Below are 27,660 nucleotides of genomic sequence, written 5' to 3'. Positions count from 1 at the left end.
TCTGTCCGTCCGTCCGTCTGTCCGTCCGTCAGGGTAATTTCCTGGGAATGTAAGTGATCAATATAAAAATGTAAAACTTTGCAGTTAATTTATTGTTCTTGATATTCATTTGTTTCCGACGTTGTTTATTAGTTGTTGGTAGGCATGGTTAGATATCGTTAACAAGTTGAGTATCTTCACATATAAATGTATCTTATAGTTTGAGGATAAGCGGTTCATAAGGTATATGAAGAATGGACATTTCAAGGTAATTTTATTAAATTTCAAAAGTGTGCTTCAAATGAGTGGCCCTTCGCATTCATCATTACTCATAAAAAGTAGATCTTAATGTCCTCTTTTGGATACCTTACGGAAATTACTGTCAATGTTTTTTGTATTGTATATGTAGCGGCAAAAACTGAACAAAATTTATATTTTGTCCTATCCGGCCTGCCGTAGTACCTCAACTCTTAAACAAGAAGTCCTCAGGGCGAGTAGTGTTTCTTTCCGAGGCAAAAGGTATCTTATATTCAATTTCTTTATTTTAAACTCAGATTAGACCGAGGACAAGATTTTATGCGTCAACGTTATATTAACGGAACCAAGTTTGAGGGTATTGCCTTTCTCCTCATGATACTTGGGTAATGCAGAGGTGTGTAATTAATCATGCTTTAGCAAAGTCTTCAAACGTCAACATTGTTGTGCGTAAGAAAACATTTGACGTTCTCCTACCCAGAGTTTCTTATGAAGTACTGTCAATTTTAGCCTGAGTTGGGAAGTTGCAATCATCATTTAGATGGAGCCTGTAACCGGAATTGTAAAGTCTTTAATGAGTCTTCATTTGCAAATGTTTACTGTTGTTTTTCAGCACTGACGTAAAAGGTTGGCTCCGAACCGATTAAAGACAGCAATGCTTCGCTGTAGGATGTGCCGGAAAGTTGTCATCGAATGTTTGCAAGAGGTGACTCGCATTATCATCGCATGATTTGTTTTCTGAGAATAGTAATTTAGTCAGTCCTAAGGTTTCCATCAAATTTTTGTCTTTCACTTGCAGTACGACACAAATGCACGTATCCACTGCAACTTGGCACTTAGTAGTTCGACGTTCGGTGTCTTGCCCAAGAGTACATTACCACGGGAATATGCCAACATCATGCTTATAATTAAATAAATGTTGGTGTCATGATTGATAATAGCATCTGTAATTGCAGAGTGTAGTGTTTGGACAACTTAGAGTTAATCAAGTGTGTTCCAGCAATTAAAAATAATGCTAACAATTACAAACATGGGGTCAGGTCTGTCTGAGCTCAACAAAAAGATCAACAAGATAATGGAAAATCATCACGGGGGAAACTTAGTTGTGCGATCGGTAGGCGGGTGCTGCCTGCGGTTGTGGACAGTGCCCGGTGTGCTTTCGAGATTGTGACTCCAAATCTCAAAATAGATGAACTGTACTGTTGTATGAAATCAAACTGTTAAAACGGGTTATAACAAAATAACTTCATGGCCGTATACAAAACAAATTGATGCAAACGTCTATTCACCATTGCTGCATTGAAAACAAATATTACCTTGGTCAAACCTCCAGTAAATATAGGTATTGCTGTATTCAAATCATATGTCATATTAGTCAAATTCTTGTTCTTTGTTTTAAACTTTTTATTCAAACTTCCAGTGAATTTGTTACAGCTGCATTCAAATCACATTATACTAGACAAAGCTATGTTTTTTCTTTTGTTGCTCACTTTCCTCTTTATGGTATATGGTGGTATATAGGTTGCGCTGTAGAACTTTAAATAGTGTGTCTGGTAGTGATACCTTGCTTGTAATCAAGGACGGGACTAAATAAGCAAAATATATTCCTCCTCCCTTTTCGACAAGTCATATCAAACAAATGTGAAATGAATTTGTAATAAGTATGTTGTTTATGTACTCTCTGAAATAAAAAAATCAAATCATCTTGAAAATGTCCTGTCTATTGTATGTTTGCAGGTTGGGGTCACAGATGAAATTTCAGAGGTGGCTTGCACCATTTGGCACATGAATGTTGACATGCTTCCAGAGTGGATACGGAACTCATTGCACTTGGTACAGTGCACAAGTCATCTAGAGAATGAATGATTTTTAGTGACGTTAGTGGAGAGCTAACTTAAAGTTGTGTTTCTGCAACCTGACGCTTTCATTTTAGGCGCAGTGGACTGCAGGGAGGCTGGAGTGTCATAACTGTGGGGCTCGTCTGGGAGGCTTCAACTTCATCCGTTGCAGTCAGTGTCCTTGCGGCCGAGACGCCACAATCCACCTCAGCAAATGTCGCGTCGACCACGACCACAAGCAGAGCCTTTTCCAAGTCCAGCCAAGATGGTCGAGGCCAGACAAGAGGCTGCAAATGACAGAGGGCTCTCAGTATACATACGAGAGCTTGGAATTTAACAAAAGTAATCGTTTACAGCTCAACACTGTTGATCACATGCCCCTCCCTGACCTCGGTGTATCCTCACAAGTAATGTCTGAAGGTAAGAATGCAAAATTTATTAATTCCATCTTTTTTTTGTACACTTTTGAGGAATGCTTCTATTTGACTCTGGTTTGTAAAAGACTCTCCAGATGGGTCTATGCTGTCCCCTGTCTTGTGTCCCATGACCAAAGATGATGACGCCACTTTCAGTGCTGTTACTAGCAACTCATCTGTCTCCGCACTAAGACAGGCGCCTCTGGAATGTCAGATACAGGCGCCTCAGGAATGTCAGATGGTGCAAACTGAGGAAAATGAAGGGTCATCTGCAACTAATGCCCACGAGGATATTTCACTGTCCCTCAGAAGAACGCCCTTTTCTAATAGTTCAGCCGAGCAGGAAGAGGAGATAGTGGTATGTTACAGTATATTGTCAAATATAAATTGGAGCGTATTTGGTAATATTATTTGTGCAATCATATGCAGCCTGGATCCTCTCTGGCGTCCACATCCTTACACAGACAAAGTAAGAGAGAGAAGAACCACCTTAAGAGCCAGCGAAGGAAACAGCGGCGCCGGGAAAAATGGCTGCAGAAGCAGGTGAGGGGAAAGTCCACACTGATGTTACATGTTGCAATATTTTTACTTGAGTTTTACTGGCATTTTCTATTGGTAGATTTTCTTAATTGGGTCCTTATTTTGCAATTCCTGGGCAAAAACAGGGTTTTGTGGTTTACTATTTTACTAGGCAGATTTTGGACTTGTTTTAAAAGTCCAGCCGTAAAATGGCTTAATTCATTTTGAGAATTCGCTTTTCCATTCAAAATGGTGAAACAATAAGATAACAGTAAAAAGATCAATTTGACTTTTAATTATATTTTTAAAGATATCTAAACTATTTGTGTCATTTAAATGTAATTTAAATGTAATTTAATTATTTTTCAAGCCTATTTTAAAGAATAACAAATTAATTGATACAAACATATCCTATACTGAGTACTGTATTGTTTGTGTCTAGGCCAGTAATTTGAATGATTTGATGCTCAACGGTGAAGAAGCAGAGAAGGAGGAAGACAGGCAAGGCCTTACGTGTGCCGTGTGTCTCGACATCTACTTCCATCCTTACAGCTGCCAACCCTGCAGCCACGTCTTCTGCGAGCCGTGTCTGCGCAAGCTCGCGAAGAACCGAGAGGAAAACACGCCTTGCCCTCTATGCCGAGCCCTCATCTCGCACACTAAATTTCACACAGGTAAACATTGTCCAGAACCAGAATTTATTTGAAGAAGGTAATTGAATATTTTTAAGAATGTGTACATGCTTCAGTCTTCATTGTGGAACTGGATAGGACATGCGTGTGATTTGACTTAGTAGCTTGGTCGCAAGTCAAATTTGACTCGTAAGTCAAGGCACCACTTCCTTCTTTTTCAGAGCTCAGCCAGAAAGCAGAATCTTCTTTCCCGAGAGTGTACCGCGCTCGCAAGCAGTACTTCCAAAATGCCTCATGTGTTAAATGGCCTCTGCCCAGCTGCCGCAAAGCCTTCTGTAACTGGTGGGGTGGGTCTCAAATCCTGTCACACACGTTTATTTGATATTAATAGTAACCCTGCACTTTTATAAGCATCAAAACAATCCAATTAGTGTTTGGGCGGACTAGTGGTTAGAACATCTGCCTCACAATTTTGAAAGTTGTAGGTTCTGCGAGTGGTTGATGATTTACCCATGAAAATTGGTGGTGAGATTTTCTTATGTAAAATATGTCCTCAGTATATGCTCAGTAAAGGTTGCCAAACACAAAAATTATATTAACAGAAATTTGTCGTAGCCATGATTTTCCTCTTCAGAGCGATCAAATAGATTATCACATCTCGCCGTGATGTATTAAGTGAGGTAAAAGTTCAGGCCAGGTCACGAAGAGCAAATATCAAGGCAACTTTGTGAAATGTAGCTTGCAGTCGTTCTTACCCTAATGCACACACTGATGCTGAAGGGTGTAAGATAAGACAAGGACTAAAAAGGAATTGTCACAAGAAGGTCTTGGGTTCAACGCTGAGCTGGGCTGGTGAATCACTTTGGGTGCCCCATTGTCATTTGATCTCTTTCCTTTCAGGATATAGGAGGAATGCCGAGAGGGCTCACACAAGTTGGCACTTCCCCCACGTCGGCTTCACGCTGCAGACTTTCCACCTCTCAGACGTGTGCGGCTGGTTTTTTGATATCGGACTGGCCATGGTATGCACCCCTTACCCAGCTATCTGGATACTGACTTTCCTGTTCCTCGCTATGTCCATGTATTACCTGTGTATTTAACACGTGGAAGAGAATTCAATAGTTTACAAGGAACTTTACTGCTCTATTTTCTTTATTAAGGAACATTTTTATTCTGCTTAACTGCATGGCTGAATCCAGCCATAAGTTAACCTGTTTGTTTTAGTGTTCATATTTCTCAAAAATATGGTCTGGAAATGTATATAAATTTTACAATTCAGTGGTTTCACATTTGTTGTTGTTATTTTAAGACAAATCAGACTAAATTAACAGTGAGAGATGGTTAGAAATTGGTAATCAAAAGCACAAACAAAAATGCAATTCTGCAATATAGCCTAGCCAATATTGCCGTCTAAGTGTGCATGGGTGGAGTTAATGTGGATGTGTGTAAAATAGAGCAAGAATGATCTCCACTTGTGCATCATGTAGTCAACCACTGAAAAGTGGGTACTTCAAAACCGCCTTCACTTCGTGCAGAACTAGTCCAAACACAGCATTCTGATTAATAAAATATTTCTGGAATATGAGTTAAGCAGTAATTTTTTTATCCATCCCATGGGCCGGTTTTTGACTAAAAATGACATCACAGTTGGCTACATATACACCTAAAACTGTACTAAATTTAGTACATTTAAATGCACTTGGGCCCAAGTGATTTGACTTACTCAAATTAATTACTAATATTGGAGAATCTAAAACCAATTAAAAAAAGCCAAATTCATGTACAGTGATCCCTCGCTACTTCGCGTTTCGTTTACCGCAGCTTCACTACATCACGGTTTTATTTTCCAAATTAAAAAACATTTAAAAGTCAAAATAAAACTTCTGAATTGAGGAAACGTGTCTAACCTTTAGGGCAATGTAGTATTGCTCCAAATGTTCATTTACATTCCTTTAGAAGTACGTTTTGGCGTGTTAGCACGATCACGAATTAGCATCCTTTCGCTAACTCGTTCGCCTGCCCAGTACTTCTTGTTGGTTACCGTACTTCGCGTATTTCACTTATCGCGGGTGGTTTTTGGAACCAATTATCCGCGATAAACAAGGGATTACTGTATTGTAAGGTAGACTGCAAAAAATAGGCACGGATTCGGGTTTCCTCCGTCTGTGTGGTATATAATGGGTTAACATTGTCAGGCGGTAGGGTGACGACTTGTTTCCCTCCTCACACGTGAGCGTGCGGCGGAAGACGTCGGAGCCTCCCCCCCGGCCTTCACGAGCGGCTGAAGGTGACTCTCCTCGGCTGGGGGATGCAGAGGGAGCTGCTGGCGGTCCTTCCGCCCCTCGACGCTGTGCTCATCCGGAGCCAATCTATTCGCCTCAACCGGGGTTCCAAACGTTAACTGCGCTCCTCTGCGGTATCCGAACTGGTGTCGTCTTTGTGCTCTGCTGAGAGGACACAGCAAATCTCCAGAGGAAGACGGGCGCTCTCTGCATGCATGAGTTCTGCACCGTGCGGGCGGAAAAAGCGCCCCAGATCTGCAGGCAGTGTCTTGCCCATCACGAGAGGGGCGCAGACGGATTTGGAGCAACGGGAGAGCACCGTGGACGGCAGCAGGATGGTGAGTTTCTCGCTGGGGCTGATTTCAGGGTGTGCGGGTGCATTGTTGCCATTCGTTTGCAAAACACAAAGCACGTAAACAGCCTGCGAGGAAAACGTCAAACCGATTATTTGGTTCAGACTGTGCAGGAATTCAACACCCTGGTGGCGCTGTACAGAGAACAGGTCATTTCTGTCGGTGAGATGTCAGCCGACTGCCCATCTCTGCGGGCTCAAATGCACTACACGCGAGCTAAAGGATGCTCCATGGCTCGGACTGCGCACCAAGACCTCGCCCTGATTGCTGTGTCTGGGTAAGCAAGGGGCGTCACATCCCTAACTTCTCCATTTAAAAACACAAAGACGGTATTTGCGTTTGTTATTATGGCACGGTTATCCTCGTTTTGTAGACACAGAATGAAACTGCAGAATGACTATAATATGTATTTTGGATGGCATAGTGGTATGCCGAGAAGCCTATTGACATATTATATATGTTTTTATTTGTGTCATTTAAAAGTGTAACTACTATCAACCCCTGGATATCCATCCATTTTTAATAATACTTGGCCTTGTTAAGGTCACACAGGTAAACTAAAGCCAATCCCAAATTTTTTGAGTGAAAAGCATAAATGGAATGGTCACCAGTGGTGGTGTTAAAATGAATCAACAAATCGATGATCAGATGAATTGCCTTATATTTTAATAATCGAGAACTCGTTTCGAGACATTTTTCTTTATTTAAGATTGTCCAAATTGTTTGATGAAATCCACACAAGAGGCCTAGAGTCAACATTTGAAGTGTTGAGCTGCCCCAGCCAACCTTTAATTAACATATTACCCAATAGTGATATCATTGTAGAGAATTCTGTCCTATGATGAGACCCCTGAACACATCAAATCGTTGGGTGAATCAGAGTTGATCTTTTGAGTTTACCCGTCTCTTAGGACACACACACTCCCAACATATTCAAGTAGTCCCTGATTAGTGTCAACTGTTGGCCGCAAAATAGGCCATGTGTTTTGTATTCGAATTTCACATCCATTGCATTTGTTCACCTAATGAATCATCATACTCTACATACACATGTATAAGCCAGAGGTCACAGCCTCATGAATGTCAGTCAAGATCAAGTAATGTTCTCTTTTATTGATTTGCACCAAGCTATATTCTACGTATATTATCTGTACAAGAATTTTCCACTTGAGGATTATTACTGAGTTTAAATTGTTATTTTTTAGAGATTAGTTCTCACATCCCGTGTTTCACCGACTGCATGCCCGTCATGAATTCCCACTTTTCTCTTGTCACCTGCTGATGCAGTCGAGAGGATGGAGAGATCCACCCAGAGATATGTCGGCTCTTCATCCAGCTGCAGTGTTGCCTGGAGATGTTCATCACGGAGATGCTAAAGTCCATGTGCCTGCTGGGGGTGCTGCAGCTTCACAGAAAAAGTACCAGTACTATATAGCACAGCGACATCACATCACAAGGCAGATGATGTCCCATAATACAAACTCACAAAAGTAGAACTGTGCACTTATACTATAAACCAATTTCAGGAACTAAGATAAACAGTTAAAATAGTATTCATTGATCATTTTGTGTTTGGCACTCAAGGAACTGACTCAGAGCCGAAGATGGATTTCAGGGTGGACGAAAGTTCTGATGTTCCCATCCTCGAGGATCGCTCCTCCTCACCCATTGACTACCCTCATGATCCGTGGCTGGTGGGAGTCCATATTGAAAACATAGAGAGGTATGCTGACTTTTCAGAGAGACTTAACTGGTTGATTAGTAGGACAAAATGAGAGAAAAAAAATGCTGAAAGGGGTTTTATTTGATTTGGCAGAGATATGCAGGAGATGAGAAATCTGCTCAGCAAACTCAGGGACACGATGCCTTTGCCACTGAAAAATCAAGGTGTGTAACAACTAAAATTAGAATTTTACGATTACTATTTTAACAATTCCAGTAGAAATTTCAAACTATCCTGTATTTTATGTATTATATAGTGATTGTTGTACCATATAAATATCGTAGTTCAGCCTTGTGAAAGTCTGATGGTGGCTCCTGATACATCTCAAAAGACTATTTTAGAACATCGGATAAAATATACACAAGCTACAGTACTTTGCCACAATCAACCATTACTGCCAATCTTCCCATTTAACATGGGTTTAAACGTAATTGGTTTACTCCGAATGCAGCCACATTCCACAAGTTACAAAAGGGTGTGCACACTTGTACAACCACATTATCTCATTTGTTTCATTTTACTTACCCTTGTGAAATTTTTCAGTTGTACAGGTTATAGATCACAATGTGAAAAACCTTTTAAAAAAAAAATGTTAATTGCACATTTTCAATAAATAAATAAATGAATAAATACTGTTTTTTATCTCCATGGTAGAGGAACAACTACTCACATTTGCAATTCACTTAACATTTAAGAAAACAAAATTATGGATTTTGGATCTTCTACAGTATCACTGTCGTGTAATGTTTGAACGTGAGCATTGTGTGTCACAGACGACAGCAGCTTGTTGAATCTGACTCCACATCCGCTGGTCCGCCAAAGGAAGAGACGCTTCCCTGGACTCTGCTGCATGGTATCCGGTTAACAGTCTGAACTCAATTCATCATGTACTGTACATCAAAACGTTTGGTTATTCTTTTATCCTTCTAAAGTAAACTGCTGGTCCCTGGTCAGTGGACATTCCTCGAGCATTTAACGATTAGTGGCTATTTCTTTCCACAAACTGTACTATTTAGATTCCATCAGCCTCTTAGCCTTTAGTTCTATTTCTAGGAGGTTATCACTGAGTTTTCAACATATACAGTATATTGAATTAAATTGTATATATTTGGGCTATGCACAAGCATTATCATTGTTTTGGTTTTCTCGCTGTGCTTATATCCTGTCATAATGTGTGTCACAATACACAGTGTTTAACAGCACAGTGTTTGCTTCACAGTAGGTACACACTGTGGACAAAATAGCGTAATTGGTGTTATGTTGCATACACACAACTGGTTCCGATTATGTGTTTGGTTTTAGAGAGGCTGAATGGGAATTGCAGATAATATTTGATATGTCTCAATGTTTTTCTTTGTAGATGTTGTCCGTCTTTGATTTCACCCTTATAGTGTTGATGCATGGCTGTACTGGTTGCTCGGTGCTTTTCAGTCGACTATGACATGTCTCAAACTGCAAGATTTACTAGCATGATATTTAATTTGAATGATCTCAGTGAGATCATCTCACTGTTTTCCTTTCAATCAGTCGTTGAAGATCAGTGATCTAGTGAAATAAAAGAACATTTCCCAGCCACCCCAATTTAAGACAAAACTGGCCTCATCTGAGCTTCTCTAAGTTTATATTCTTTCCCCAGACGCCAAGTGATAATTGTCAGTATTCATGAATGGAGATTTAAGTGCGTCATGATAGTTTTCTATTATGCATGAGGGAATTGATCATTGCCCTACGCCACTAGTGGACATGAGTAGACCCTGGAGTTGTTTTGATAAATAGCATGCCAAACAATGTCTTTTTCAGCTTTACAACTTTTGGGAAGGGGAACGGCTCGGCTCCCAGCCTCAAAATAGACTGAACACAATTCCAGCTCAAGACAAAATTCACTCATAACATTGATCTGTTATACTGGTTGTTTCTCCATTGAATGTAAATGCAATGTATTGTATGGTCATTTGTAAAGTTTGTATTTATGTGGAACTTTTCTTTTCTTGTGTATTTTTTCTATCACAGCATGTATTGTGTAGTTAGTGTCCTTCTATGTAGACAAGCAACTGCTATGTATGTACAGCTTAATTTTATAATGTGAATAAAGTTTTCTATCCAGTCAGGGGGTTGTTTATTTATTTATTTATTTATTTATTTATTTTGCACTTTTAAGAATTTGTGTAACTCTTGTCATAAATATTGAGTTTTGAAGGAGTGCAAGATTGTGAAATTTCAGGGGGAAAATGTTTTCTTATCTTTGAATATGAAAGCATCATGATTGAACACAACACATCTGGAGCATATCTTGCAGATGGGAAACTCCTCAGCGTTTAACTTCCCGTAATTTTGGGGTGAGGCGGGACAAATGGTTTATGTTACTTCGTGTTCAGAATTTTGTTATCAAAAAATTTGCGCCTGTTTGCAAGTTTCTGGGAATGCTGCACAGAAAAGTTGATCCAAGGCTTTCTGGAGTAATTCCAGAGGCAAGTTTTATTTATAAATACCTGTCAACACAGACTTCAGTTCACATTCAGTTCTGCCTGCAGTGCAGACAACATCCCAAACTCAACAGATATTGGCTAAGAAGGCAACACTGTCTGTGGTGAGTCACATTATTTAATCAATTTCTGTTTTGTGTTGTTCCTGCATAACTTTAAAACATTCTCTTTGAACAATGCATGCAGACACATGAAGTGGAAAATTATAGTTCATTATAATTATATAGTTACATTAATAATTATAGTTAATAGCTCAATGCAACTGTTTTTAATTCATTTAGCAGCAAATGAAGTAATATCGATTGTTGTATAATTTGTGTATGTCTGCCATCATTATTGGTTCTATTCAATTCAATGAGGAATTCCAAATATTAGAGCTTCATGATATTTGATATATTTCAATATTTAGTAGTTAGGAATAGTTATCATTATTGTTGATGCTCTCGATAGATTTTTAAAATAGCATTTCAGAAAATCATGAGAAAATGTTATATTTATGTGTGTGTGTAGGGGGGGTCCAACCTTTCTTCATCTCCTTCAGGGTCTTTCTGGCAACCTTCCTGATGGACTCCACAAGTTTGTTTCTGCTCCTCCATCTCCTCAGTCTGATAACTACCGGTCTATCTTGTTTCTGTAATCGCTACCCATGGGGCTCTTGGTCTTCTTGTTCCCGAACATGCAACCAGGGCACGCAGAGCAGACATAGGTAAAACAAGTCAAAATTGGTGGACCATGGAGTCTGATGAAAAATATTTGTTTTGTTCATATCCATTTAATAGAACATTTCAATATGATGATTACTACTGGAAGAGCAGCTGTCATCAGCTGTGTGAGAAACGTGACAGAAGGGCTTGTAATGTGCAGGCTTGTCCCATAAATTGCCTGCTGACAGAATTTGGGCCCTGGTCTGACTGCTCATCCTGTGCCAAGAAACAGGCAAGACACATTGCAAAACCAGTACAAGGCTCTTTGCACTTAGTACATTTCAGTTTTATAATAATTTCAATTCATACGAATCAATCACATACATTGGACGGATTGCGTGAGCATATAAGAAATAAAATATAACAATAACTATTCTTGTAATTGTTTCTCTCTTTCCAACAAATACTGTATATTGCTGCTAGCGTGATTGTTTTTTTTATTCATGGTGTCATAGTTACGGACCAGGGCTATCCAGACACCATCCCAGTTTGGTGGTGAACCATGCAGTGTGGAACTGATGGAGGAGAGGCCATGTTATCCTGCCACAGAGTGCAAGTTGGCACCAGTCGACTGCAGAGACAACTTTAAATGTGACAATGGTAAAGGCAGTGCGCTTTCTGTTGGGATTGCAGGTTTATTTAAACAGTATCCTCCACTTGAGTAATCGAAATAACAACAACATTTCATAATGATTGTATTGTCTGCTTGTTTTGAATTGCTGTATTGTATTTAAATTATTGTGTCTTGTATTAACCAATATTATAATAGTTGACAAATATGAACGAAATAACAAAAACAAAATTGAAACATTTTTGTTAAATAAATTAAATAAAAATAAGTCCTTTAAAAAACATGAAACAAAATAACTAAAATTATAGTGAACATGTTTTTTAATAGTTGAAAAAATAGCTGACCAAAATGAACGAAATAACAAAACCAAAATTGAAACCAAATTTTTGTTAAATAAAAAAAATAAAAATCAGTGCTTTAAAAAAACGAAAACTAAAATAACTAAAATTATAGTGAGCATCACTCCCTTTCTTATTTGTGCTTTCAGGGTTTAGTTTAAATTTTTATTTCTGTATCATTGTTTGTTGTACAGATAAAAAGTTGCTTAGCTAAAAGTGAAACTAAAACTGATCCAAAAAAAATAAATTAAAGCAAATGGTTTTGGGGAAAAGGAATAAAATGAATGAATGAATAAAAATGAAGTAACCCACTCTATAAAAACAACAAAACTAACTGGAAAGTAAAAACATAATAAAATTATAAAACCATTGCAACCCTTTTATTAACAGAATTTTGGTCACTTTGCTTCTTAATTCTCCCCTTTCTGATTCAGGACGTTGCATTAACGCCACACTAACTTGCAACAAACAAAACGACTGTGACGATAACTCTGATGAGAGGGACTGTGATGACTTCAAAGTTGTATGTCCAGCTGATAAGAGAGTGGCTCCTGGTGCTGACTTGGTGGGGAATGGGTAAGATAAAGGTCAAAGCATCACTACTCCGATTACTGGGACTTGTTCTTGCATTCCTTCCTGTTGTGTCCCATAAAATGGTGGAATATCAGTTGAACACAGTAACTTGCATTGCTCTCACATTCCAAAACATTACTTTCATTAAAGACTGAATTATTTTAACCCACTTGGTTGGGGTAGGTGGAAAAAAGCTGGATATTTAATTCAAACCTTTCCAGATTTACCAACTCACTGATATATTGGTTTGTAGGTTTGATGCATTGGCAAATGAGCCGCGGGGGGCAGTCCTGGACAACATGTTTATGGGAGGAAATTGCATCATCAAGAGGCCTCAAAGCACACTGCTTTATCATCGGATACCTCACAACTTTGAGAGCTTTGAAATTAAGGTAAGGCAAACTACAGTCCTGTCCAAATGCATTGGAGCGGATATAATGGGTTTCATTGTATTTACCACAGTAAGTCATCATTGGAAATTTTAATAACAATAATAATAATAAAAATATACTTTGCATTTTTATTTAACCAACTGGAGACTTAATTGTCAGTGTATATTGCCTGTTTTCTTTATATCTTTTGTGTCAAATGTTTATTATGTGTTAAGTGCAATTTTTATACACGGATAGTCTAAAGTCCTGCTAAGAATGAAATGGGTTATAAGGCAAAAAGAAAATAAATCATTTTAGTATCCTCTCTGAAAAAAAATCCAATGGACATGAATTCTCATTGTTATTGTGGTCATAAAGGTTGGTGTGATCGAAGACTTCACCGCAGCTCCCACCCCTGTGCACTCTGAGTCCATTGATGTGAAGACCTCCACTGAAGAGGAGAGAGACAAACATATCTTTTGTTTTTTACCCTTTTTGATGTCACATATGAAATCAAAGGATGCATTTGAGGCTTCAAAGAAAACTGTGCGTGAGCAAAAAATAAATGCAAATGCAAATATTTAGCATCAGAATGACGCGACCACCAATGACATCACTAACTCCGCTATTATAAATTCTACTCATATCTTTTTGCTGAAGTCAACTGATGCTCTCAAGTTGACATACCTGTATAGTAAACCTAATCTTTTCTCGTGTTAGGATTCCACTTTTTTCCGGGTGCACCAGATTCTGCCCATTTCCACATTCAAAGTGCGGGACCCAAGCGATTTGGTCTTATCTGGGCCTTTCCTTAAGTTCCTCCATGCTCTTCCTCTTGAATACAACTACGCCCTCTACAGAAACATCTTTCAACGCTTTGGAACACACTACTACAGCTCAGGAACACTAGGAGGCATCTATGACCTGCTCTACCAGTACAAACGAGAGGAGCTAACCAGTTCAGGTAACATAAGCCGAGAGCACAGCAAACAAAATCATACCTCAGGTTAAAATAGTAATTAAAGTTGGTCGATTAACTTGTAGCTCTTCTTGAACCTTTTGGCACCCTATTGTGTTAAAAGGCTGCTGTGTCTAAAGATTATTGCAAACTTGTGTTCTCTGTCATAACCTGGATATTGGACAAATGAAGCTTCATAAAGCACTTGTGATATATTTTTGACTCCTCTAGCTGTCACTCTTTTGAGAAGCAGATGAAATTCAATACATTTCCATTGCACTAACATTTATCTTTAAACCAAGAGTACCGTCTAGAAGAGTAAAACAAAAACTCACAATTGCTTCATGAAGCTTCATTTACCTGTCACTAGAAATTTGTCTAAAATGCACATAAATAAATAAGCAAGAATTAGTTTCATGCCCAATATAGAGTAGACATGCATTAATTGTGGCTAATATGAATCGACAATAAGATGAAATATTTTATAATAAGGTATATTTGATCAATTCAACAAGGATGGTACCTTCCCATATGCACTCTTGCACAAAACTTTGCAAAACATGTACGTAAATGGTTTCATTTTCAGTATCGTATGATTGCAATTCTACACGAGAGAAGACTGTAAATTGCTTTATAAAGCAATATACTATAATGCACTCAATCAAAACAGCATTATTCTTTGAAATGATTGTGCAGAACACTGGCGATCTTTTGTGCTGAAACGTCTTCTTGGCATGATCAAAACTACGTATTTGCGTTTTAGATCAAATGTTACACCCGTAACAATCAGAATCAGGATCAATCTTTATTTGCCAAGGAATGTCTACTTAATTTGAAAAATACTAATACATGCAATGTCTAACAGGTGAAACAGAGGCGCATGTCAGAGCCTGTCTGGACCATGAGACCAAATGGGCAATCGTCCTGGCTCAACCGAGGCCTCTACCGATGTGTTCTGACACCAAAATGAGTCAAAAATATCAAGGTTGAATACCACACCACAACAATAAGTATAAGAGTAATTGTTAGCATAAATGTGTTTTTTTTTCTCTGGGCCAGGCTCATACATTCAGGCTGCAGAGAAGTCTTACTCAGCAGTAAGAGGCGGACGAACCAGAGAGGCAGCATCTCTGGCCTGGGACAGGCAAGGCCCTGCTCCTGATCAACATTCCTACAAAAACTGGGCTAAATCTGTCCTTGATAATCCGGCTGTGGTCGATTTCAAGGTTAAGTTGGAAAGACTCAAATGCATGGAATGTATTGAATTTAATTGAAAGAAAATAAGTTGACAAAACAAAAGAACAACTTGTGGTTATCCAGGTGGAGCCAATTGTAGATCTTGTGCGTGGGATCCCCTGTGCAGCCACAAAGAGGAGGCAACTGAAGAAAGCTTTGCTGCAGTACTTGCAAGAGTTTGACACCTGCAAATGTGCTCCCTGTCCCAACAATGGCAGAGCATTTCTCTCTGGAACAGAGTGCAAGTGTGTCTGCCAGACCGGTACTTTTGGGCCCAACTGCGAGCAGCGAGCTCCTGACTACACTTCAGGTACTACATAAAACAGCAGGATACACATGACCAGATGCATTATCCTACACATAAGCTGGAGAATATTTTAAAGAACTCCTTCGACACACTTTCCAATGAGTAGAAGAAGAATTAGAGGGCTTTCCTAACTCTGAAGTTGACGTCTAAGACTCTAGATGTTGTGGTTGAATTGAATCTCACAGAGGAAGTAGATGGTTCCTGGAGCTGTTGGGGATCTTGGAGTCGCTGTGGAGCTTTCATGAAGAGACACCGTAGAAGGCGGTGTGACAACCCTGCCCCCTTGAGAGGGGGCCAACCCTGCAAGGGTCCTGACAGGGATGAGGAATTGTGTCACATCTCACTTTTTAAACAGTAGGAAAAGTTCAAATGATAAAAAGTGCAAAGCATCATCTTTCCTTCAAATGATAGTAATTTTACAACTCATTATTAGTATGACTTTTTCATTCATGTTCTTGTGTCCAGACATGAAACGTGTGAAAATGATGATGACTTCACCACGGGATGGAGAGATGAGCTTCCTCCTGGTGTGCAGGGTTGTCCCAGGCCGAAGCCGCCTGTCAACAGCTTGCTCAGGGTAAAGGCAATATTGTTCATTCAACTCTTAATTTTTTTGTAACCTGAAAACTGCATCCACGCATGAATTGAAAAGTGTGGTGCATGGTCATAAAGTCTATGATTGAAAAAAAAAAAAAAAGGTTATCTGCTGTCTCTTAAAGTTTAAGAGACAGCAGATAACCATAATTTTTTAAGTTTAAGACTTAAACCCTATGTTTTGTATCCAGAAAGCAAAGCAGTACTATAATTTTGGAGAGGATGAAGAGTTCAAGTGCTTCACAGGATTTGACCTGGAGGGTTTCCAGTTCATAAATTGTTTGCCTGACGGGACATGGAGTCAATTAAAAGGAAGCTGCCTCAGTGGGTTTGCGATTCTTAGAATAAGTTGCCCTAATAATACTCTCTGTCTTCATTACTGCACCTTCTCCTCTACTTTTAGGAAAGATATGTCTTCCCCCTGATATTCCTGATGACATGACGCTGTTCCCCAGCAAAGAAGAGTACAAAGTGGGTGATTCAGTGGGTTTGAACTGTGTTGAGGCGGGTTTGATGCCTTTGCCTCGAGGCTTCTTCAGGTGCAGCAACAGTCTGACTTGGGAACCTCCATTACCTGCAGGATTGCACTGCACTGATGGTATATGTAGTTTTACATGTGTCAAAGAAAACTATTTTGTCTAACATTGTCGAGAAGTAATGTTTCTTTTCCAGAAAAAAAACAAAGCCTTCTTTTGTTACTTTATAGTGGAACCTTTTGAACCTGACAATCAGTGTGGTCCAGGTCAGCATCGTCAAGGCTCTCGATGTGTCTGTTTACAGCGTGAGAACTGCCTGTACGTTTTTTTGGCAATGAACATCTCATTTTCTACATTATACATACAGTAATGTGTGTGTGTATATAATGTATATGTGTGTACGTCCACCCAGATCCGAACCGGAGACTCTCTGTATCTTGAACACTGACATCAACGTCACTGTGCCGATGTCCGTCTGCTCCTTCCACACCGGCCGTTGCCATGGCGATCCGCTTTTCTTTGTCAGCGAAAGTACTTGCGATACCGTGGATCCGGCTGAACTGGAATGGGCTAGGTTCCGCGCCAAGTTTGCCTCAAAGAGTTCTGTCAAGAAGTCATGTGATCTTGACACGTGTTATGAATGGGAGAGCTGTTCAAGTAAGCGTGACTTTATGCGCACACTTTCTGAATGAAAGAATAAAAACAAATTCACATTTGTCCTCAATGTCTTTTCAGCGTCTAAGAAATGCGATTGCATAGCTGCTCGGGAGTGTCCCCAAGTTGAGACGTACAAGTTTTGTCTCATGCTGACCAGAATCCAGAAGACTCGGAGCATGAACCTTTGCTCCATGGCTGCTCTGAAGTGTGCCAAATATCAATTTGAGATCCTCAATGAAGGTGACTGTGAATCCAGATGAGCCAATCTATGTATGACCAGACACATTTGTGAAACATCACTCCACCACTGCTCTAAAAGACATAGTGGTTAATATAAATACACTTTGATCTGTTTTTGACATAACGATATGTGGAACCTCCAATATGCCGCCGAAACAAGTCAACACTTACATTCTTGTTAAATATTGTTGAATTTCCCCATTTCTTTTTTCGGTGCAAAGTTATTATGGCACCACAAAAAAAAAAAAAAAAACACCACAAAAGTTAAATATAACATAATACAAATATATACTTTTGAGGTTGATGCTAGTTTGACCTTTCTGTGAGGATTTGCCCATGAAGCTTGATTAACCTCCTAGTTGTATGACTTTGGAGGATCTGCCATCATTTCAAAAGCCCACAAAGTATGACCACAAAGCATTGTTTGTTTGTTTGTTTTAATTCAAGATGGATTAGCTACATAATTCACACCTAACTATATTTATGTAGATCATTGCAAAGATTTGAAAGCCTTTTGGAATTTGTCAAAGTGAACTAAATGATCTTGCATAGGCTACCTGGTTATGTTATACTACTCTATTTCTTCTTCATATTTTTATAAACCATGCAGTGTCAAGTCATGGTAATTTTTGAGTACAGTATGAAATAATGTACCACAGAATCATTTTTGTTTGCTATTATTCCTTTTCAATGTCATGAAAAGTCACATTACACATTTGCATGGACATAATGCAAGTAGATAGAGACTGAAATAAGTCGTTTTAACAAAAGTTGCAATTTTCTTCAACTCAATAAATACATACTGGTTATTTCCACCTCGTAAAGTAAATTATTGCCAGTGTTTGGTCATTATTCAAAACAATATACTCTTGCCATTTTTTATAATTGACATGAAACTACAGCAGTTGAAAAGAGTTCACGTACCAACCGACAAGGAAAAAAAAACGTATTCAAGCCGTTTACACTGTTTTCTCAGCCCCGCTACCCTGATCAAATTTACCCGTGATGCCATTGGTGCCACTTATGCCAAAATAATTTGCACCAAGTTATTCTCGTGTATTGTGATCCTTCTGTGGTTTCATTATATTGTGTTGAATTTTTATTAGAAAACCTATACAGACAGTTTGTTATGGGACAGGCAAGAACAGAACAAATGTGAAGGAAATTAGGTAACTTTATTAGGGGCACGCGTCAATACTGATCACAGTGAGCTGCTCACCAGAACACCTCTTGGACCTCACTTGGCATTCGGTCATCGTCATGGCAACAGTGCCAACGTCTGATGTCACACACAGGGGGTGTGAGTCTTCTGAACATTCTGACGGATTCTGGCATTGACAATTTCCAGCTAATTATAGAAAGAAGAGGAATGGGTTATGACTTGCCATTTATAAATTACACTAAGTACATTTATTTATATCCAAATTCATTACATAATGTTCAGAATGTTAGACCCCAGTCCTCGGGGGCCGCATTCCTACATGTTTTTGAAGTTTCCATTGTTAAAAACACCTGATTCAATTGATCAGGATCATTAGCAAACTCCTGCAGAATGCGAGGATTAACTGGATGAACCTTTTTGTCTATTTTCTCTTAAAAGCTACTGTATGAGTCATTTTAAGACCTACAAATGTTATATTTCAACAACAAGATACAAACTTTGAAATGATTAAACTTTTAAAGTATTCCTGACTCACGCTGACACTTTGTTCCAGAGGTCGTCCCTTCCGGCCAATCACATTCGCTATTATTGACCAGGGTAAAATTACGGCCTAAACATTGCAGCGCTCCAACCTGGCAAACACCAAGCACCCGAGGCTGGCTTGAGCTGACTCTGGCACACAACTCCAGAGAGGTCCTGGCAAAACCAATAAATTATTTCAAAAAGTAAAAATAAGTAATAAAACAAAAGAAATCATTCACCCAAATAATACTCACGGGCACTGGAATGGCATTTTACACACACAATCAGTTTTTCCGACATTCTCCCAAGGTTTACACTTCAGGCCCTCGGGAGGAGTCGGAGTTGTGGGGCCTGAGAGCAAATATAAGTGGGAAAATAACATCAATACTTTTGATTTCCCACGCAGGCAAGGGGAGAACGTACAAAATGAACCCGCACCCTCCTAACTGTGAGGTGGACCTGCTAACCAGTGTGTCACCTAGCAGGCATATAAAAATACAAGAGGAAACGTACAAATAAAACACAACTGCCACAAGATAATCAATTTTCTACAGCTGATTCATGGAGAGACAAGGGCTATTCTAGTTGAGAAATGGGTGAACTTGAATAAAATATATGAGGTAATGCTATTTCTGATAATTATCACCTTCATGACAGTGAGCTGTGGAGGGAGAAGGAGACCATTGCAGACTGGGAGTACATATGATGTCTGAAATGTCACCAGACAACATCAATCCCTTTGGACAGGACAAGGATATCCGCTCTCCAATCTGATAGTCCACTTTGACAGGCGTGGCCGTCACGTCATTGTTGAGATTGGGATTGTGGCATGTTGAACCTGTGAACAGAAGTGAAGAAAGTAAGTAAGAGTGGCTTACAGTGGTACATCGTGGGAAAATATATATAAATATATAAATATAAATGCTGTATTTTCCACACTATAAGGCGCACCTAAAAACCTCCAATTTTTTCAAAAGCCTTTTTAATCCGGTGCGCCTTATGTATGGACCAATATTGAGCCACTACGGCAGGCGTGTCCAAATATATGGATTTATATACGTATGGACAAAGTTTTAAAATGGGCCATTCATTGACGGTGCACGTTATAATCCGGTGCGCCTCATATATGGACAAAGTTTTAAAATGGGCCATTCATTGAAGGTGCGCCTTATAATCCGGTGCGCCTTATAGTGCAGAAAATACGGTACATACGCATATCTGTTATACATGTTATAACCTTATGAGAATCTAATGAAGTGGTTTTATGGTCATTTATTATGGTAATGGAGAGAAAACTTACTTTTACAAACCATTGCTCCAGTCTTCCAGGTCTGACTTTCAGTACATTCAGCCAAAGAGTTTCCACTGAGGTAATAGCCATCGATGCAAGAGTACTGCACTGTGTTCCCAGCCAAATAAAATTCGCTGGTGTCCTGAAAAAGACACGCAGAAGCAGGTATACTTAAAATAATCCATGTTTGAGAATTGGCAAAGGACAATGCCGGTTGTTTATTCATCACCAAATAAGGTACATACATGGATTTCTTTTTTTTTTTGTTTATGTGAAAATCAGACATCAGAACACAGTATTTTCTTTTAATCATATAAATTTCACCTGGATGTAACCATTTCGGAGGTTTGGAGGAGGTCCACAGGTCTTTGGTGGAGTCACAGACAGGCCGAAACATTGCGGCTCCATCATCCTGCACACAAGTTAGAAAAAAAGAAAAACACAAATGAACATCATCATAGATCCATTCTATTTAATTCACGGTCACTTTGAATATGTAATTGGATTGATTCAGAACAGATCCATGCTTTTGTGTCCTTACTTTAAATACTGTATATCTGCATCTTCACAGGGCAGTTGCTCTACAGTCACCCCGGAGCAGTGCTGGCCACCTCTGCTGGGGCTGGGGTTGTTGCAGTTGCGAGACCTTTCTCTTTGACCCCCAGAACAAGAGCTCCAGGATGACCAGCAGCTCCAGCCACCATGGATCACCCCTGCGAAGAGTTATCATGAGTGAACATACAATGGACATTTACAATTATTTAATAATTCATTTATTTATACATTTATGTTAATCAACTCCACTTTAAAATCTGCTTGCAACATTTTTTTAAGATTTAATCATTTCACCAATTATTTTTTTAATTCCAAACTGTTTGTTACCTGTTTGTTCCCCAATCACAGCTCCATGTTCACATGCCCGTCCTGAAGTTCCGGGGCGACAGATGCATCGACACTCGGAACCAGAAAGGAACGCCTGGCCGTTGTTACGGCAGGGTTGGCAGTGACATGGGTGCTCCTCTGCCAAGTATTCTTCAATGGCTCTTTTGAGGTGAAGCTTTTTTAGTCCTGCACACTGCACCTCCTTTATAAGCTCATAAAGAGGGCGTAGCTGCAAAGCAAGTTTCAAGGCGATCAGTGTATATAGTACAACGTAAAATGATTTCCTATCTATTGGGCTACAAAAACTCAACAACAATACTGATACAATATATAGACAAAAAAAATAACAAAAAGAAAATATTGTGGGATATTTGAAACGTCCATTGCTCTCCTGCCTGGTGAAGGGGTTTGTGTGTCCCAATATTCCCAGATAAAAAAAAAAAATAATAAATGAGGGAAAGCATAGCTAAAAAAAATGGCTTGAATATAAAATATCATATACATTTTATTTCATGCTTGCATTGGCTCGTGAAAGGGTACGAGCAAGCTGAATGCATTCTTTGAACCCCAAACAAGTCATAGAAGTCATACCTTCATGTCAATTACGTCAGGAAAATCTTTAACAGAGGAGGCCCAGTTATCATAGGCCTCTCCATTTCTTTCTGGATTTTCAAGATCCAGAACTTTCAAAATGTCTGAAAATGATGGATCGCCTCCATATGTGTTCACCTTAATGGGCATCTTGGTCACACCTCTTTCTGATGAGAAGAATATTGCAATTTGAGAATGAGACTGACACCTTATTGTGCTAAATACTTATACTCACCTTCACCAAATGATATAGATTTGGAGAATTTTTCACAGACGATTTTGACTTTTTTCCAGAACAGTCTTCGTTTCACCTTTCTCCAGCAGTACTTGTAGTCTATATGTGTTGCGCCTTTACACAATTCCAAGAGCAAGACCACATGACATCAACACATTTTTCACTTAAAATGTTACCGTATTTTCTGGACTATAAACTGCTACTTTTTGCATAAACTTTGAACCCTGCGGCTTATACTCCAGTGCGGTTTATCTATGGATTTTTTTATGATTTTTCTGATACTAAGAGATTTGTGCATATTATCTTAAATATGTTAATAAAACATTAAAACACCTGTGTTATAAAGTCCAGTGTGTCTGAACAAAACTGGATTTTCCTCTAATTTTAGCTGGTGCGGCTTATATTCGGGTTCAGTTTATAGTCCAGCAATGACGGTAGTTTGTTTTTCTAATGGCAAAAAATACATACAAAGATACTTACTGGACGAGACAAACGTTTGGCGGTCTAACTCCAACAAGCCTTGGTATTCACCTCCAAGAGAGCCTTCAGCGAGATAATGTGTGCCGTACTTCTGCAGCAGTTGACGGTAGGCGGCATAGTTGTATGTGAATGGAAGCGAGATTAAAGCCTTCCAGAATTCTTCAGCCAGAGTTAGATACTGAGGGGCTGAGTTTTGGAACTGGGCCAACTCCACTTTATTCTTTAGAATTATAAGTCTCTGATTCTGTTTGATTTTGTGATTGAATGAGAATTTCATGAAGACAAAGGAAAAGGCAAGATCAGGGTAAGGTATTTGTGCTGTACAGCCAACCAAGCAACATAACGTCATTGTTACCATTGTTTCAGTAAGATCTTTGTGAAAGCTGCGACGGTCATGTCCCACTAAAGACTTGACCTGGATATCTTGCATGTAGGACCAAGAACTTTCGTAGGAGTCATCACTTTCCTCGTTGTCGACTTTCACCTGCAAAAATGAAACATCTTAAATATGATTGCACAGTATACCCCTCCTTTACCATACATAACATGGATTGTTGTTCCTTGCTTTACAGTATTGTACTGTATTCATTGTTTATATGATGTATACTTATATGTTTTATATCAGGGGTGTCAAACTCATTTTTTTCACGGGCCGCATTGTAGTCATAGCTTCTTTCGGAAGGCCATTATGACTGTTAACCCGAATACCGTATTTTCCGGACTATAAGTCGCTCCGGAGTATAAGTCGCACCAGCCATAAAATGCCCCAAAAAGTGAAAAAAAACATATATAAGTCGCTCCGGAGTATAAGTCGCATTTTGGGGGCAATCTATTCGACAAAATCCCACACCAAAAACAGTCATGAACGAGCAACAACAGGCTAAACGATAGCAACAACAGGCTAAACGATAGGTATGCTAACGTGACAAACACAAACAAAGAGCTGAGAACGGGCCTGACGTAACATATAGAGTGATTAAGGACAACTATTACATGAATAACATGTTTATAAAACCATCAGTGTCACTCCAATTCATTAAATCCATCGATCGTTCTTTGTCAACAATGGGTGCGCACGGCTGAGGGCGCTTGCGCTTCAAAATATTCCACAGGCTCATATAACGATAGATAAACTATATTTTAAATAACTATAATACAAGCCAATAATATTATCAAACCATCCGTGCACTTTAATTCCATTAAATCCATCGATCAAATTCCTCGTCCTTTGTCAACATCGCCGCGCGTGCGCCCTGACGTCAGCCTCGTCTTTATTCCACAGATCTACTATATAACTATATTGTAGCGTTAACAAAGTACAAGGATAGACGTAGGTTTGGTAAACGGCTCTTTATTAAACAAAACAAACTTCCAAGCGTGTGGCGGCGTGGACTTCCAGACAGACCGGGCGTGCATAATGGCCATGTCCGAGCCCCGCGCACCGTTCGTGGACAGCCACTCGGCCGAGCGTCGGCCCCCGACTCAGTAGAGACCGGGCGTGCGTAAAAGCCATAATAGTTTTTCAAACCTTCTATGTCACTCCAAATCCTTAATTCCTTCAAACTCTTTGTCCTCCGTGTCACTTAGAAATGATCACCGCTAATGATGCCGGTAGTCCTTGTGTGGGCACGTTTGTATGTAAACAACCGGCGCGCCGCGCTACTGACGTCACTTGAAATAGTAATCCATTGGTACATCACGGTTCTCCAAACTTTCTTTCTGCTGCTCGATTACTGTTTTCAGCTGCATATTTTACAACTTGAAGTTTGTAACCTGCAAAATATGAGTTTCTTTTTGGTGCCATTTTTCTTAAGCCCACCCAGTTGATGAGTCACGGCCAACGGTAAAATTTAGAGCGCCCTCATCCAGTTTCGTCTGAAAATATAATTTTTTTTGGTTGTTTTATCAAAGTCAAAGTCTGCTTTATCGTCGATATATTTTTTTATATACTAAGACACACAAAGAGATTGAAATTACATTTCCACTATCCCTCAGTGAGATAGTACACATATGCATACAAGCAACACAAAAAAAACCAAGAAGGCACTAACAATGAATAAATAAGAGTATTGAATAAATGATAAATAAACAAATAATAATAAATAATAATAATAAATATAAGAGGAGCAAAAATGGAGCAAGTGTACATACAGCAGACAGTGGACTTGGATATGGTGCTTTAAAGTGTTAATTGCTTTATTTGTTGTTTTCTCTATTTTTTTATGTTTTGAATATGTTCAAGATAAAGAAATAAAAGCATGTGAAGTGATCAACTATACTAAAAATAACATGGGAAGTGGTCAACTATACTTGTAAGTGATGTCTTAATGATCAAGTAAAAATTTGTGAAAAAAAAACCATATATAAGTCGCTCCTGAGTATAAGTCGCCCCCCCACCCAAACTATGAAAAAAACCGCGACTTATAGTCCGGAAATTACGGTAAATATATGAGCACCTCATGTTATATACAGTAAAAGCTACAAAACAAACTGACAAATAACTCATTTTCAAATCAGATGAGTAAAAACTGGTCAAATATGTAAAAAAAAAAAGATATTATTAAAAGTGAAGACAATTTGCAATTCTAGTATCACACGAATTTGATGCACAATTTGTCTTCGCGGGCCACATAAAATGATGTGGCGGGCCGTATCTGGCTCCCGGGCCTTGAGTTTGACACCTGTGTTTTATATGCTTATGTTTTCTTTCTTAGAGCTGGCATATGCTGGCAATGACTATGTTGGATCTGTTTTACTCACCTCAAAATTATACCTGAGGATGTTCTGGGGTAGTCGATAATAAATTTTATGGTCACCGCTGAACACCTTTCTGCACTGCCCTCCAAAACTCAGCGTATTGATCACGCCTGCCCTCAGCTTCCCTGTCAGCACGTCATACCTGGTAATAGAGACAACAAACTCATCAGATTTACAAGGATCACTTTGGGTTGTACAATATATGCAGTCAAAGTTTGAGGTACTCACCCTCTGCCAGTCAAGTCAGAGTTGGGCGGTGTTTTATCAAGATCACATACAAAGTGGCTGTTCTCTTCATAACAGCCTCTCTCATCCAGACCATCTTCACAGTCCTGATCTCCATTGCACACCAGAGACCGGCTAATGCACTGACCTTTATTGACGATATTTGAGAATTTATATTGGCAACGTTTTTCCATAGCTTATCCTTTTAGCTTACCAGATGTGCATCGGAATCTTGATTCACAACCCATTTCTAGAGGACACCCCTTTTGGGGCACACAGGGATGGGATTCTGCAATTTGTCCAGAGCATGGCACACCACCAAATTGGGCATATACCTCCACAGTTCGAGTGCGCACCTTTAGGAGATGAACAAACAACGTTTATGCACACTTAATATAAGCAAATTGCAAATCTGAAAATTTACTTTTTATAGCAGCTGAGGTTACATTTAGGGCACAGCACCAGCTACTACTGTTCTATGGGTTACCTTTGTCTTAGTGCAGCCATCACATTCAGACCAATCTCCAAAAGATCCCCATCGGCAGTTTATGGGCTGCTGACAGCTAAAACGTACTTGTTTTAGTGATTAAAAGAACTGAACCTCATAACAAAAGCTATACATTTTATACATAAGCAAGATTCTGTATCAAGAACTAGTTAATCACAATACTGCCTAGGATAACAGCTGATAGACAAAATGAAATATTGTTGATAAGTAAATGAAAGCAGTAGTAAAAGAAGACAGAGAGCATTGAAGTATCACTTACCAAATAGGAAAAATAAATGTAAGCAGTAAAGCCAATGAAAGCAAGGCTGCAGCCAAGTCCAACTGTTAACATAAAACAAGAACAAAATAACTAATTTTATTTCTATGAAAAGTAATGAAAGGAAATATTAATACTAAAAAATATTTAAATGTGAGCTCTGATACAAAAAATGACAACAATATCAAACTGAAGAAACAGATTCGGATATATACACTTAACCTTAAAGTACACCAAACAGTGTTTAAGGGTTTACCTTCATGATGCCTTCCTTAGATGCTTGTTTTGTCCAGCGTTGTAACCCTCGGTATCATATGACAAGCAAAGTGCGATTACCCAACAGAAGTCCATTATTTGGAATCCCCCCCCACTGGTGAAAGTCTCAGCTATCAAATTGGAACAAGTGTATTTGAAATGCCTGAGTACACACAGTGAGTCAGGAAGAAATTCAGCATTCTTTTCCAAAACTTCAATTTCAAATTCTGTTAAATTTTATGATTCCGAGTGTATCCAACAATGTAATAATTGAATTCCTCCTCCATTACTGGTACTATTTTTTTAAAATCTTTTTTGAAGGCATATGCTGCATTCTACTCTGTCAGAGGGCTTCATTACAGGAATGGTTGCGTAATCATTGTTTATTCTGAATAGAGCCATCACCAGTTGAGTGTGCTGGAACAGGACAAAGGTTAACACGTCCTATTTGATAAATTGTTTATATTGTTGAATACCCCCCCGCCCCCACATGCACAAAACAAGCAATATACAACAATATAATATATATATTGCCATTAAGCAATTAAAGCAATTAAGGCAACAACACAATTGTGAACAAATACCTAATGCATACAAAAAGTCTCGTGTTACCTCTGCTCACATTATTTGCTGTAACAATTGTCACACTTTCACCCAAACTTTATGTACAGTATGAACATGTACCCGGGCCCATTTACAAATATAAAAGTCTTCTGTGAGAACTTTACACAAGCTGCTGTGAGATTTTTGCATGTTTTGCATGTTGGCTGGACATAATTGAAATGTGTACTACCTTCAAGGGTAAATGGAGTAAATTATGTCAGTTTAACACATTTTAATCACCCACATTCATTCACTTCTAAACAGCATCTAAAATTATTAATATTGAAATTTGATTATTTTATGGAATTCTCCTTCTGTCCAATAATGTGTTTTCCTTATTTCGTCTTCATATTTAAGATTCAGGGCATTTCAAGGATTAGAGATTTGG

At 39.0% G+C, this 27,660-nt stretch overlaps 3 protein-coding genes across 8 annotated transcripts; 2 read left to right on the top strand and 1 right to left on the bottom strand.

Moving 5' to 3' along the window:
* Positions 1-349: 349 nt before the first annotated feature.
* rnf180b (ring finger protein 180b) lies at positions 350-5,224 on the top strand. Of its 4 annotated transcripts, none has more exons than XM_049737652.2 (9): positions 350-498; positions 848-940; positions 1,972-2,067; positions 2,168-2,492; positions 2,575-2,846; positions 2,918-3,031; positions 3,450-3,681; positions 3,861-3,986; positions 4,540-5,224. In XM_049737652.2, exons 2-9 carry the CDS (start codon positions 890-892, stop codon positions 4,737-4,739), a joined length of 1,416 nt encoding a protein of 471 aa, XP_049593609.1. In that variant the 5' UTR covers positions 350-498; positions 848-889; the 3' UTR covers positions 4,740-5,224. The 4 variants fall into 4 exon arrangements, with proteins under 4 accessions (XP_049593609.1, XP_049593613.1, XP_049593611.1 ...); XM_049737656.2 differs by having other exon boundaries at positions 3,861-3,981; positions 4,540-4,681; XM_049737653.2 differs by having other exon boundaries at positions 481-631.
* A 457-nt stretch (positions 5,225-5,681) lies between these two features.
* Positions 5,682-18,320, top strand: c6.2 (complement component 6, duplicate 2). Of its 3 annotated transcripts, XM_049737650.2 has the most exons (21): positions 5,682-6,259; positions 6,379-6,551; positions 7,562-7,692; positions 7,859-7,997; positions 11,058-11,186; positions 11,260-11,416; positions 11,640-11,784; positions 12,528-12,669; positions 12,920-13,058; positions 13,416-13,583; positions 13,758-14,001; positions 14,861-14,980; positions 15,055-15,221; positions 15,316-15,541; positions 15,724-15,892; positions 16,004-16,115; positions 16,324-16,456; positions 16,536-16,730; positions 16,839-16,926; positions 17,021-17,265; positions 17,344-18,320. In XM_049737650.2, exons 1-21 carry the CDS (start codon positions 6,137-6,139, stop codon positions 17,523-17,525), a joined length of 3,327 nt encoding a protein of 1,108 aa, XP_049593607.1. In that variant the 5' UTR covers positions 5,682-6,136; the 3' UTR covers positions 17,526-18,320. The 3 variants fall into 3 exon arrangements, with proteins under 3 accessions (XP_049593607.1, XP_049593605.1, XP_049593606.1); XM_049737648.2 differs by lacking the exons at positions 5,682-6,259; positions 6,379-6,551; positions 7,562-7,692; positions 7,859-7,997 and adding an exon at positions 10,394-10,584 and having other exon boundaries at positions 11,022-11,186; XM_049737649.2 differs by lacking the exons at positions 5,682-6,259; positions 6,379-6,551; positions 7,562-7,692; positions 7,859-7,997 and adding an exon at positions 10,394-10,584 and having other exon boundaries at positions 10,991-11,186.
* Positions 18,321-18,661: 341 nt separating this feature from the next.
* Positions 18,662-27,350, bottom strand: c7b (complement component 7b). Its single transcript, XM_049737651.2, is given in 19 exon segments — positions 18,662-18,853; positions 19,203-19,363; positions 19,444-19,540; positions 19,836-20,027; positions 20,490-20,622; positions 20,805-20,892; positions 21,022-21,193; positions 21,363-21,591; positions 21,954-22,120; positions 22,189-22,302; positions 22,669-22,912; positions 23,024-23,152; positions 25,429-25,567; positions 25,654-25,798; positions 25,865-26,006; positions 26,138-26,213; positions 26,418-26,479; positions 26,671-26,692; positions 26,694-27,350. Coding segments are annotated over 19 exon segments (2,517 nt in total). The 5' UTR covers positions 26,729-27,350; the 3' UTR covers positions 18,662-18,683.
* Positions 27,351-27,660: the final 310 nt, after the last annotated feature.

Source organism: Syngnathus scovelli, chromosome 13 (genome assembly GCF_024217435.2).
Source record: "Syngnathus scovelli strain Florida chromosome 13, RoL_Ssco_1.2, whole genome shotgun sequence".
NCBI classification, from domain to species: domain Eukaryota; kingdom Metazoa; phylum Chordata; class Actinopteri; order Syngnathiformes; family Syngnathidae; genus Syngnathus; species Syngnathus scovelli.
Note: the sequence above shows the minus strand (reverse complement) of the source record. Positions and strands in the feature narration are given on the sequence as shown.